The following is a 13979-nucleotide window of genomic DNA, read 5'->3' on the forward strand; positions in this document are numbered from 1 at the left end:
AGAAAAAGCATATAATTTGGTAATTCCGAAAAGAAAACGCACAAATGTGTGATTTTCATGAATATTATAAAAAGCTATATTCACAAAAAACATGCACTGATATTCTGCTCTAGCTAGATATTTTTAGTTTCAGAAATACTTTTTATATTACTAAGTCATGGTGTGATTTTATAAATAAACTAATAATACCCTAATCATCACCTAATTTCAATTAAAAGTCATAAAGCTATAAGATGAATATTATATGTTATCTAGGCACATGATCATTGTCAATCTTATCACGTTCTATCAACAAAACAGATTGCAGACAACATGAAGAATCAACGATCAGTGATACACTTTTATTTTCAAATATTGAAGCCTACTTCGATCAATGGGAAACAAATTTAAGCACCATTGTTACCAGTTATCACTGATGTATCATAGTATAATAAAGTGAGATAACTTTGTGTCATGATTCTATCATTTACGTAACTTTATTCAACATAATTAAAACTACTGCATCATATACCATTTATATCGAAATAACTTAACTCCAAAAGGAAACCTAGAAATATATAAGTACCTGTATTGATTAGATGTATCTATATATTCGGCAAACATATATAACAAGAAATTGACACAACATTATTACACACTGTACACATTACTTACTGGTTTCTTCTCCTCCACGTACCTTCTACGTACACTTATGCCTAATTTATAACAATTAAATTCCAATAAAACTTGATGAACAACAAACAATTCCTCGTATCCTCTTTTAATTTCTCATTGTACTCTATGTCCTTGCACTAATTCATGGTACTTGATGTCTGTCTGTTTGTGATGATGAATGCTAGTTGAATCCCACGAGTTGGAAGAGGCTGAATTTGCTTCAAATTCGTTAGCCCACCAAGTAATGCTATTTTTGGCACCATGCATGTCCTTGAAACAATCAAATTCACTCATTTGCCCCTCTAGTGGTGTAGCTCCTTTGTTGCTCAAGAGCTCGTCCATTTCAGCCTGAAACGCCCAACACTGCTGTAATTCCATGCTTGGTTGTTGTATTGTGGCGTCTGATTCCAGGACAAGAGATGATGACTCGGGAATATTGATTCCCATGGAATTCTCCATTCCATTTATCATCATTGAGGAATACTCTTGTTGAAGGGGGTTACTGGATTGTTCATAGTATTCAACTTTTTGAGGTGTAGCAGGTGAGAAATTTTGCATCATGAGAGGATTCGAGGATTCATTCACAAGTTGGAGAGTTTGCATCATCTTTTCTTGAATAGGGTTCAACTTGCAAGGCCACATGGGAGGATTATCATATTGAGAGAAATTAGGGTTTTCAAGGCTATGGAGTTGCATGTGAAGTTGGAGCCTTTCGATGGCGGAGTTACTTAGGGTTTCTATTCCGTTGCTGTCTTTCTGGTCTTGGGTTGAACCGGAGAGCCTATTGGCCTGCGACTGTTTGCGCCTTCCGAGTAGTTTCTTCTTCAGCCTGGTGTTCCAATAGTTCTTGATGTCGTTATCTGTTCTTCCAGGCAGTTGGGCAGCTATTATGGACCACCTATATGATTTTGCATCAAATCAGACACAAAACCAAACCATATACCATAAAAACAGAAAAAACAAGAAACAAAATTCCTAGGGCTCAAGGGCCAGAAACGAACATCAATATAACAGTATAGATTTAAATATGAGATGGGACGCATATATTCTTATAACAAGAGCTTGATGGACAAATGCAAAGGACAAGTAACTTTGGTTAAAACTTGAATCCAACATGCCCACAACTTCTATACGCACATGAGAGAGAGAGAGAGAGAGAGAGAGAGAGAGAGAGAGTAAAACCTGCTGCCTATACTAATATAGAGGCTGCAGATGATGTTGTCTTCTTCTTCAGAGAATCCACCGTGCTTGATGTTGGGTCGTAGGTAATTCAACCATCTGAGTCTGCAACTTTTTCCGCACCGCTTTAGGCCTGCAAATCATTTGTTATGTAAAAAAATCTAAAGGGTCTTATACAAAATCAAAACAGTGAAGAACAAAAGAATAATATGAACGTATATAACGATGAAAAATATATATATATATATATACCGATCTTTTGGGGAAGAGCGATCCAGTTACCACCAGTTCCATACTTTTCGATATATTCTTTGAGCTTAGCATCTTCTTCCGAAGACCATGGTCCCTTTTTCACATTTGTTTTGTCACAGCATGGTGCTCTTCCCATCTTCTTTCTTGAATTGTTCTGCCTTGTTTGTTGGTGTTCTTGTATCTATATTTCTCCTTTTGCTCTCTCTCTCTCTCAAGACAGGCGCAGATATATGTGCCTCTGGTTAATTGGTTGAAATTGTACGAGGGAAGACTCGGGATTTATAGTAGGTATGAAAATTTGGGAGTTGATGTGATACTTAATAAACAAACCAAAAAGAAACAAAGCAAAAAGAAAGTCGTACACTCTTCTAGGGTTTGGGGCACACATTTGGATCAGTTCATTCTTACTTTTAGCAACTTAATATTATGATATTGCCAATTTGCCATAGTCCAAAAACCTATACGTGTAGGAATCAAGTTTTCTACCGCTAGCTTTTACATGTTTTTTCTTCTACTAATTTGGATTTAAACTTGTACATATCTGCATACACATACATATATATATATGATCATCTCACAAGCTCATGTATTCATATTTTGTTAAAAACATTAAATGGATTTTGATTCCTATAGTTTTCTTTTTTGCTTTTTTTTTTCTATGATCCGCGTTCAAACAGATTTTTCAGTCATCGAACTTTGGTTTTGGAAAGCTTTAACATTTCGCTTCTTTTGTAGTATATATTTGGAGACTTCGAAATTAAAAAATTCATTCCAGCGAGGTTGTCTCTCACAAATTTTTGGTGGATGTGAAGGCCAACTCATTTCTTTATAGTCCTTCAATAGTTCCTTCAAAACATAACTTTAAAATATTTTGGGTATATTTTCAAACATGTAATCCTCTTGTATGTCTAGCTACTGGCTAGTTTTTCTTTCTATAACAAGAGTTTGGCCATTAAAAAAATTATATCAAACACTAGTATCTTTGCAATAGCATTTAACCTAATCATAAACTTCTTAGGGCCAAGACGCTTATATATTTGGAGTTTGAACAATCTAAAATTTGTTCCGGTGCTTAAATGTTATCCATTCACTCGGTTTATTATTTAAAAATATGAATATAGCAAAATAATGTTAAACAAGTACCTTCTAGTGACATAAAACCCTATAACAATCTCCATTTAATCTCTCAAGAAGTAAAAGATTGTTTTATAATAGGCAATTTCACATATATTCAACTTCAATGCTATCTAATTAATCAAACACATTGAACATTATGGATGGTGAATATGAAGATGTTATACACCTAACATTAGATCTGAAAGCATCCAAAATTATGTTGTTTTAGATCGAAATTTAATTACCATCTTTTAGTTCTTTCAAAGTGTTGATTTTCTCCCAATTTGCATATTATGATTTGGATCAAGAACCTATTAGTTCCTAATAATAATATAAACGGAATTATAATCATTCACGTCAAGACTTCTTTTCTACATTTATAATTTCAAATATATACGCTTCAGGCCACCAGACACGGAATTTTCTCTTGGATCACTCTTCTTGAAATTGTTTTCGCATAGGTATGCTTAACTACAGAGTTCTCATGAGATTTAATGGTCTCATGGCCTTAAAACACATAGTAATAGGGAATGTATCCACACCATTATAAGGAGTGGTTCATACTCCCTCTCAATCGATTTGGGAACAAGTGTCAGGTAGTTGCCTACCATAACCCCCACCCCCCCTTAAGGTGTTCGACGTACCTATTCAACACATTGACATGTGCCCTACCTCTTATGCCACATCAGTTGGGATGGTTTAATAAGTATTTTTATAAGATCCCCCCCCCCCCCCCAATCCCCCTTATTGGTTTTGACGTAGCAGTCAAACACATCAACATGCGCCATAGTTCTGATACCAAATCAGTTGGAAATGTTTAATAATTATTCCTTATAAGGGGGTGGATATCTTCCTTGTCTCAATGCTGTTTATAGTTGTGAGGGGATTAAATCACATAAGAACAATGTAATTAAGCGTGCCTGAACGAAAGCAATTTCATGTTAGGTGACCACATGGGAAATTTTTGTGTCAGCATGCCTAAATTGGATCATGTACCGAAAAGGATGTTTTAAATAAACTTCGCCACCCTACTAAACAATATATACTCCCTTATAAATTCCAACTGATGAACTAAGGAAGCAAAGAAAAAGTCTCATGCGAACTAGTGGTTTCTTTTTCTATTGGCATATTTACCATGATGAGATTATATGTGGTGTTGTACTAATAGATGATTGTCATTTGCTATTGGGAACACATTTGTTATTCGATAAGTGTTTTTTACCGTAATGGGCATTTGAACATATATACCTTCTATGACAATGGTAAGAAAATCATGCTTTCCACTTCGAACCCTCATTACTCACAAAAATCGGAAAAAACGCGAGAATGCCTAATTCATGACTCAAAGAGAGGTTAAAAAGGAAATTAAAGACAACACATGTATCCTACAGCTACCGATAGTAAAATAGGATGTATTTATGGAAGTTTCTAAAACTATTATATCGTTACTGAAACCTATACTTAGAGAATTTGTTGATGTATTTGCTGAAGCACTACCTCTGAGTTTACTTTCCTTTTAGAGGAATTGAGCATCAAATTGAATTAGTTCTTGGCTCCATCATTTCTAACAAATCTTTTTATCGATGTTACCAAAGCAAAATTGAAGAATCACAAGTACAAGTTGATGGCTTTGTTACTCGGGGCTACATGAGACCTAGAATAAGTTTGTGACTCGTTATGGCCCTCTTGGTCTCAGAAAAGGATAGGATTATATTAATGTGTTTTAATAACATAGATATCAATAATACTACCATCAAATATAGATATTACATTCCGATGTTATATGATATGCTTGATGAGTTATACTATTCTGGTGTATTTTCTAAAGTCAACGTTTGAAGTCATCATCACCATATTCGAATGAAAGAATGAGAAGAGTGTAAAATGGATTTCAAAATCAAAGGCAGACTCTACAAATGGCTTGTCATGCCATTTGGCTTATTCAACTCCCTAAGTACATTCATGTGGTTAATGAATGAGGTTTGAGGCCATTTATTGGAATGTTTGGGGTTCTCTAGTTCGATGATATTCTCGTTATTCCCGATCCAATGAAGATATGAAGCTTTTGAGCTACTTTTGGAAAATGTTATGGATGTTTTTGAGTTACTTTTCAAAAGTTTAAATCACCTTTATGGACTATTGATCTAAATGTTTTGAAGTGTGTCATTTATCATTAATCATGGTGGCTCATTCCTTTACACATTAGTATTGTGGGCTCAACAACTTCTATTATCTCAGTCGATAGACCTTTCCTGATTAATATGGAGGAATCTTTATCATGTTATTTAGTAAAGTTAGGATATTGGAGTAGTTTCACATCATATGTGTGAGAACTTGAATTTTATTTTTTTGACCAAATTCTTTTAAAAACAACACCACCACCACACCACAAATAAGTCGTCGACTAGGCCACTAGCCTTATAAAAATGAATTTTATTTCGTAATATACATATGTGTACATTTGAATGTACACAAATGTGTATATATGTACATACGATTATGCACAAATATACATGTAGACTCTAGACGATGGCTTAGGGGTGTTGTGGTTGTTTTGGTTTTGAAAAATTTGATTGAAAAAAACACGTTTTAAGTTCTCACATTATTAGTTTTCAAAATAACTGATATATATATATATATATATATATATATATATATATATATATATATATATATATATGTGGAGAGAGAGAGAGAGAGAAAGTTAGGTTCAAATGTTTTCACTATCTATTGTGTGCATGTATGATTAATTCTGGACCAATCATTTTAGTTATTTTAAGAAAGTAATTAATAAATATTAAATGGTGAAGATATAATTAATATCCATTATATCTTCAACATGTAATATCCATTAACTACTTTCTTAAAATAACTAAAATGATTGGTCCAGAATTAATCATACATGCACACAATAGAGAGTGAAAACAAAATAATCTAACCCTATATATATATATATATATATATATATATATATATATATATATATATATATATATATATATATATATATATATATAGACACACACACATATATACATACTAATAAATGGAAATATTTTTGTTACATGTCTCACTTTCATTGAATTTGACACAAGTCATTTTTCGGTTACTTTTAATTATTATTTTTCTCCAAATAGCATTCTATAGGGTTCTTTTGTTTTTCTATTATTTTCTTTGTTTATTGTTTATGTAATAAATATAGCAATGTCTTTCAACTTCAAGAATTCAATAATTGACTCATATTCCTTATGAATTCAAATTTCTTAATTCCAAAGAGTTTTTTAGAAATTTATGATCCATAACAATTTTGCTAGAATATGTCAATATTTTTTTTGACTAAATTATACGAATCGTTCATTGTGTATGTGTCAAAAGACACGTCTAGTTCATATTTTCAAAAATTCACTCAGCTTGTTGTCGATTGTTTAAACTTGTGCGCTTCATCCTTGATATGCGAATTCTTGCAATTTTAGTCCATGTTAGATCTTAAATGAGTATAATGTCATTTTTTATTTTATTTCCTATTAATTTAATATTATTATTATTGCTTATAACTATATATATATATATATATATATATATATATATATATATATATATATATATATATATATGACCTTATCTTTTTAAAAGTCAACCTAATATCTATTTCTCACTCTTTTCTCTCTTCATCTCCTCTTTTCTTAAAATTCGTTGATCTACAAATTAACATACCCATCCAAAAATCAGTGTTCATCATCGCACTGGCTTACACCATTATCGATTTTGCTCCTTTTCGACATCATCGTGGTCATCAACGAAATGGATTTTCCTTTTGGTGATAATGTCTAGCATCACCCTACCCATCTTCGCATATCCCTCTCCCTTCATCTAAGCATTTCGTTTTCTGCTTGATTGATTTTTTGTGCCATGATTTGGTGTATATCTATGTAATAGGAAGAAAAACACATACACGTGGTTGGCAAACGAAAGGAGTCGCCCAAACCCACAATTAAAGCTAAAACGTCCCAATTTTCACGAGAAAAATTTCAGTTTTTAACTCATATAAATGAAGCAATTTTTTAAATAACATCATAAAAATCATTTGTTCCAAAAGTTTACATTCCAGAAGCAGAGTTTGATGATAAGCGTGGAAACACAAATTAAGGAAGTTGTTGATGTGTTTACAGTCATGCATTTACCTTCCCACAATCATCTAAAGTACCTGAAAAATTTAATACACAACTACAAGTAAAATCTTAGTGAGTTCCCCGAAAATACCATACACCAAAATTTACATAAAAGCATACAAACATTGCCCTTCAGTCCATGACTGGTCCGCTCTAGCTGCATGCAGTGTAAAGCTGGTTTGTACCTGGCCTTCAACGCAACGTTGGTCCGCCCATGTATCTTACCCTACCGCACAAAGAAGGACCGCCTTCAACCCACCACAAGATATGTCGACATATATATATATAACACTTACACAAACAAACACTTCAACAACATATACAACTATCTAATTGGTCTACCTGTCTAACAGTTCTCTACTACAAGTTCACATCATATTGAGGCTCAAACTACACACTACGCTACATATCACAGATCACTAAATGAATGCATATTCGAATTATTTAGAGATAAGATAAACATTCGAACAGATGATCCCACTCTAAAGCCACAACCAACCAAGGAATAAGAAAGAAAGTCTAGACCAAGAGTTCTCAAACTATCTTACATAAATATAAACGAACCCTACAACATTCACTCCAATGATCAACCGCCTGATCTATACTCAAACTAGCATACTATTCCCCTATATCCTTCCATGCAATGATATACATTATAAAACATAGTATAGTGAGGAAACTGGCCAGAGCTAAACAAAAAAAGCTCAACAGTGATCCCAACAACAGAACAACTAACGCTAGCTACCTAGTGTCAAACCGAGACCATTCATTAGCTAAATATCCACTTCAACTCAAGTTTGGATAAAAGTTAAAATAGTCAAATGTCAGCTGTCGAAGACAACTGTCGACCATTACAGGTCATTGTGCCATAGCCAAACCACTTGACCTCGTTGTGGTCAGAAAATGACAAAATATTATGGCAACTTGGTTGAAATTAGACGGGGACCAAACTTTAACACTCACCGCACCGCATATAAGGGAATGCCACACGATATCCAAAATCAACTTATAAAAGAAATGACTTAATCCATTAAGTTCAACCTTCCAACTATCATATCTAGATCGCAAAAGTGTCTTGTCCATTCCAAGGATCTAAACAACCAAGATCTAAAACCCTAGACTCAAGAATGCACATTTCATCAGAAGGTTATAATCATATTGGACTTTAGGTATGGGGTTCAGAGCCCCTTAAATAGGTCTCTTTCACAAGGAAAGGCCATCAGCCTGAGGGTAGACGTCACGCCGCGACAATCACGCCATCGCGTTGTGTCGAAGAGTGAAACTGGAACCTCTCAAATTTCAAAACTTGGAATAAATGACACCTAATATCACCACTGACAATTTTTGAGCCTCACATGATAAAATATAGGGCAACAGAAACTATAAAAGATGTTGATCTAAACTCCAAATATGAAGAAACAAAACTCCATAGTCTATACAACTTAGTAGAATTCTAAATAAAACATAGCTTTGATTTCTTAGTTGGTTTCTTCTTTTGTCGAGCTAATAGACTGAACTAGAGAACCCAAAGGAGATTTCCACTTCTGTGATTGCACCCAAGATACAAACAAGAACTAGATCCAAGCAATCCTCAAACTTCGACCTCAAAAACAATCAAAATCTCGATTTTGTTTTTTAGTCACAACGTGATAATCAGATGGACACGAATTGAAGACGACGGTTTAGGATTTCATTAGGGTTCAAGTATTCCGAACTTTTGTTGCTTAGAGGAGTATTTCTCATTTGTCAAAACTGGAACTATTTCCCTCTATTTATATGGAGGTTATTTGAAACCCTAGAGATAAATACCAAATATAACGATAATTATCTATGATATTCAAATCGTTCTCCAATATTCTATATTCCATTTATTTACCGTTAATTAATTAACAAACAAGTCCCTCAAATAAATATATTTACATATCTGCTTCTTTTTTTTCTTGCGTGTAACCCAAAAGGACACTGTTATTTATAGTAATATTATCAGGCTTTGTTATGGCTATGGCCACTAATTTACATCAGCTCCCACTTCAACTTAGACATCAACAACTAATCCGTCTAATACTTACTAGGAACAAAAGTGAATGGTGGTTTAATGCAACTATTGTACTTATAGCAACTACGCTATAAATAACCCTTAGACTAATAACTTCAAATTCATTTGATCTTCATGATAACTGATTATGAAGTAGAGACATGGATCAACTATTAATCTCATGATTCAAGATTATGTTTCCTGATACTTAATTCTTGTTACATTACATGCTGACCGTTGGATCTATTCAACTTATTTCTTTAGCTTGGCCAAGCAAGTGCTATCAACACCAAATCAAAGATGGGCCCAAAGATATCCACTTCTCCATTTTTGGCAGAATGATAAAATAAACTTTGACGACATAGGTTTGTACTATTCCTCATGAAATACCTAGTCAAACCCTGTATAGAAGCCAATTATAAACAACGTTGGGGAGAGACCAAGACACAAAAAATTGTAAAAAAAACCTCATACATCTCCATTTAAAGAATAAGAAAAATATTTGTCTTAATTTAACTATGACATGATCCATGATGTAATATTTAAGTGTTGTTACTCCAATACTTACAATCACCATTTTCAATTACTCATTAGTAATGGTCGTCGGACTTAACTATGTTCATCCCTATGAACAATGTACCAATACTATGACAATATTAATTCAATATCATCTTCCAAAGATGGGATTGATTGTGGAACGTTGGAATAATGAATTATTATGTAAGGAGTTCTAAACACGCAAAAAATAAGAACAAGGATATTATAAAAAGTTAAAGTAACTTATTATTAATAGTAACCGAATAAAAAACATCCAACACATTTAAAAGGAAATCAAACTACAAATTGTGTTATCAAACCAATTCACTAGCAAATCTGATGCCAATAAACCTAGTATGAGCATTATGCTTAATATGCGACTGTGGTTTGGCGAGTGGATTAACTGGATTATCATTAGATGAAACCCGACTCACAATAATGTCTCCACCTTTAGCAAGATTTCTTATTAGATGGAACTTTCTCTTAATTTGCCTTGTGTTCTTGTGATCTTGAGGTTCTTTGGTTAAGGAAACTAGACCCTCATTATCACAGAAGATGTCAACTCGATCATCTATGGCAGGAATAACACCTATATAATTGATGATCTTCTTTAGCCACACTGCTTCTTTAGCCACTTGATTTGTTGCAATGTACTATGATTCTGTAGATAAAAGCAACCGTTTCTTTCTTGGAACTTCTCCAATTTACTGCTCTTCCATTTAATGTGAACACAAAACAAGACTGAGATCTTAAATTATCTCTATCAGTTTGAAAACTTGAATCTGCTATCCTTTGATGCTTAGCTCATATTTAAGACTGTAAAACATGAACATATCTTTAGTTCTCCTAAGATACTTTAGAATGTTCTTGACAACAGTCTGACATCATTCACTTGGATTGGCTTGATATCGACTCTTCATACTAATAGCATATGAGATGGTTGGCCTTGTGCATATCATAGCATGCATGATCGATCCTGTGGTAGAAGCGTATGGGACTCGACTCGTTCTGTCATGTTCTTCATTAGTACTAGGACACTGGTTTTTGCTTAGAACTATGCCATGTTGCATGGGTATTCTTCCATTTTGACTTTCTTCAAGATTTTATCTAAGTATGTGTTTTGGAAAAATCTTATTAGACGTCTATATATATCCCTATAGATCTTGATACCAAGTATGTAGGCAACTTCTCCCAAGTTTTTCATATCAAAACTGTATCCAGGCCATGCTTTTACACTATTAAGTAGGAATATCGACATACAAGATAAGAAAGACAATTAACCTCCCACTTGATATAACATACACACAATGTTCATATTTATTTTGTGAGAAACCAAAATCCTTAACTTTCTCTTCAAAATAGATGTTTCATGTATGTGGTTCTTGTTTCAGTCCATAGACTTTTTAAGCTTACATACCATACTAGGAGACTTGGACAGTACAAAACCTTCTGGCTGACCCATGTAAACATCCTTAGTAAATTTCCCATCATGGAAAGTAGTTTTTACATTCATTTTCCATATTTCACAAATATAAATGTAGCTATGGAAAATAGTATCCTAATATACTCAGTGATAGCTATTGGTGAGAAGGTTTCCTCATAATCAATTCCTTGAGTCTGAGTGTAACCCTTCACAACCACTCTAGCTTTATAATTCTATACATTCTCATCCATGTTAGTCTTCTTCTTGAGGACCCATCTACATCCAATGGTTTTAAGACCAGGTGTAGGATCAACCAAGTTCCGTATGTGGTTAGCATACATGGACTAAATCTCGTTTTTCATCACCTCTTCCATTTAGCAGCCTCTGCACTCGTCATGGCTTCCTGACAGCTACGCAACTTATTATCGCCTAACATGTTGTCATCCTCTAAATTATTATGAAATCCATAGAACTCAGGTTGATGACTTCCTCTATCGGATCTATGAGGTGGAGGTGGAAGTATATTAGATTTCTCAACAGGTTGTTCAACTTCTTGTTGGGTTATAGTGTCAACATCAGGTTCTTCATTGGTTGATTCTTGAATCTCATCAAGATCAATTGGACTCCCACTAGCTTCTTGAGATATTAGCTCTCTTTCACGAAAGACTGCCCTATGAAGTAACACCTTTTCGATTTGGGTTCAAGTTTGTCAAGAGCTTCTCGATGAACGAAGGCCTCACAACCCGAGACCTTAATTCATGCAGGAAAAGGACAAGTCCCTTTCCACATTTCGAATGGAGTTTTCTAAACCTTCTTAGTTTGCATGATGTTTAGAATATAAGCGTCCATTTCTAGAGCGTATCCCTATAAACTAATTGGAAATGTAGCACAAGTCATCTAAGAACGAACCATGTCAAGCAAGGTTTGATTTTCCCATTCTGACACACCATCATGTTGTGGTGTTCTTGGTGGTGCTAGTTGTAAGACTATTCCACAACTTCTAAGACGATCATAGAAGTAATCACATGGATTCTCTCTGCCCCTATCAGAACGAGGTATCTTGATTTTTTTTTTCCAGTTGGTTTTCTACTTCACTTTGGAATTTCTTAAATAATTCAAGTTTCTCAAAATTATGTTTAATCAAGTAAACATATCAATATCTACTCAAGTCATTAGTAAATGTGACAAAATATCTTTCACCATATCTAGTGACGTGTCTGAATGGACCACATACATTTGAATGGATGATGTCCAACAGATCTACTCCTTTATCACATTTTCCTTTAAAAGGAGACTTTGTCATCTTTCCAAGTAGACAAGATTCACACCATTAAACTCTAGGTTAAATGGTTCCAAGATCCCATTTGATTGAAGCTTAGGATTTTCTTCTTGTTGATATGGCCAATGTGACAATGTCATAGACATGATTTATCCAAAAAGTTAAATTAACATTTAACATTAAGTTTTTATTCCTACTTACACTAATCACATATTCATGTATGTCATTGCAAGGCCTTCCTTTAAAATAAAGAACATTATCTTTGTAAACCAAAATAGAAGCTTCATTATTATCAAAACCAAAAGTAAAACCATCCATCCATAATGCATAAAATGAAATAATGTTTTTCCCATGTAAGCTGAATAGAAAAAATCTTTTAAAACAACTAAAAAACTAGAAGTAAATAAAAGCTTGTAATTTCCAATCTTGATAACAGATACTCTGCACTTGTTCCCCACGACCAATTAAAGCTCTCGATTCCCTAGTTTCCTATTTTAACTTAGTCCCTGCACATCAGAACAAATGTGGGTTCCACATGCAGTGTCAAGTATCCAATTATTAGAAGTAGAAGCTGAATGTAATTCAATTGTAAACATACCTGAAGCGCCATGCCTTTGGCCTAGTTCTTCTTATGATCCTCCAGATACTTAGGGAAACTACATTCCTAATGGCCCTTTTCTTGGAAGTAGTAGCATATGGCTTGTTTAGAGTCATTCATAGGTGCTATGTCTGGAATATCCTTTTTCGGGTTGGAATTTGGATTACAAAGTTTCACTTTCCCTTTTCCCTTAGGATGAGGATAAGATGACCTCTTTCTTTTGACACCTCATTCCTTAATAGCCAATACATGAGTGGTTGAGCTAGAGTTCCTAGATGGAACAACGCTTTCTTCAACACTCTTGAGCATCCTATGTAGCTCCATGATACTCTTCTCCAAAACATTCATATAATAGTTTATAGTGAACTTCTTGTATGCACTAGTCAAAGAGTTAAATATGACATCAATATCCAACTCTTGAGTAAATGGGAAGCCAAGATGATCGAGTTTGTCAAAGTACCCTTTCAGATTTAACATATGAGCACCCACATAACCATTCTCATGTTGCTTTGAACCTAGAATAGATTACATCATTTTGAATCTATCTGTATGAGCATGCTCTCGAAACATGTCTTTGAGCTGCTCATTCATATTATACGCCCCAAGATTCTCGCAACTCTGTAACACCCTTTTTGGCTTAGTATAAATGACTAGTCACATAAATAAACACCCTTGGTAAAAGACTATTTAGGATTAATAGACATGAAAAAAGTCATAGTAATCACTAAACTGAGAGC

General features: G+C 34.0%; 1 protein-coding gene across 1 annotated transcript; it reads right to left on the reverse strand.

The window, feature by feature from the left end:
• Positions 1-544: 544 nt before the first annotated feature.
• On the reverse strand, positions 545-2345 carry LOC145070615 (transcription factor MYB36-like). The gene is made up of 3 exons (XM_079017571.1): positions 2086-2345; positions 1837-1966; positions 545-1552 (listed from the first exon to the last, which is right to left on the reverse strand). Exons 1-3 carry the CDS (start codon positions 2219-2221, stop codon positions 769-771), a joined length of 1050 nt encoding a protein of 349 aa, XP_078873697.1. The 5' UTR covers positions 2222-2345; the 3' UTR covers positions 545-768.
• Between the last annotated feature and the right edge of the window lie 11634 nt (positions 2346-13979).

Source organism: Lactuca serriola, chromosome 8 (assembly GCF_051521515.1).
Source record: "Lactuca serriola cultivar US96UC23 chromosome 8, Lser_US96UC23_V15, whole genome shotgun sequence".
In the NCBI taxonomy this organism is placed as follows: Eukaryota; Viridiplantae; Streptophyta; class Magnoliopsida; order Asterales; family Asteraceae; genus Lactuca; species Lactuca serriola.

Bases quoted from the DNA above. Each gene is read 5' to 3' on its own strand.
- LOC145070615 (XM_079017571.1), bottom strand. From the start codon at position 2,221: ATGGGAAGAGCACCATGCTGTGACAAAACAAATGTGAAAAAGGGACCA. The intron at 1,967-2,085 runs GTATATATATAT...AATGATTTGCAG, and splicing joins CGCTCTTCCCCAAAAGATCG to GCCTAAAGCGGTGCGGAAAA. The intron at 1,553-1,836 runs GTTTTACTCTCT...AAAATCATATAG, and splicing joins TATATTAGTATAGGCAGCAG to GTGGTCCATAATAGCTGCCC.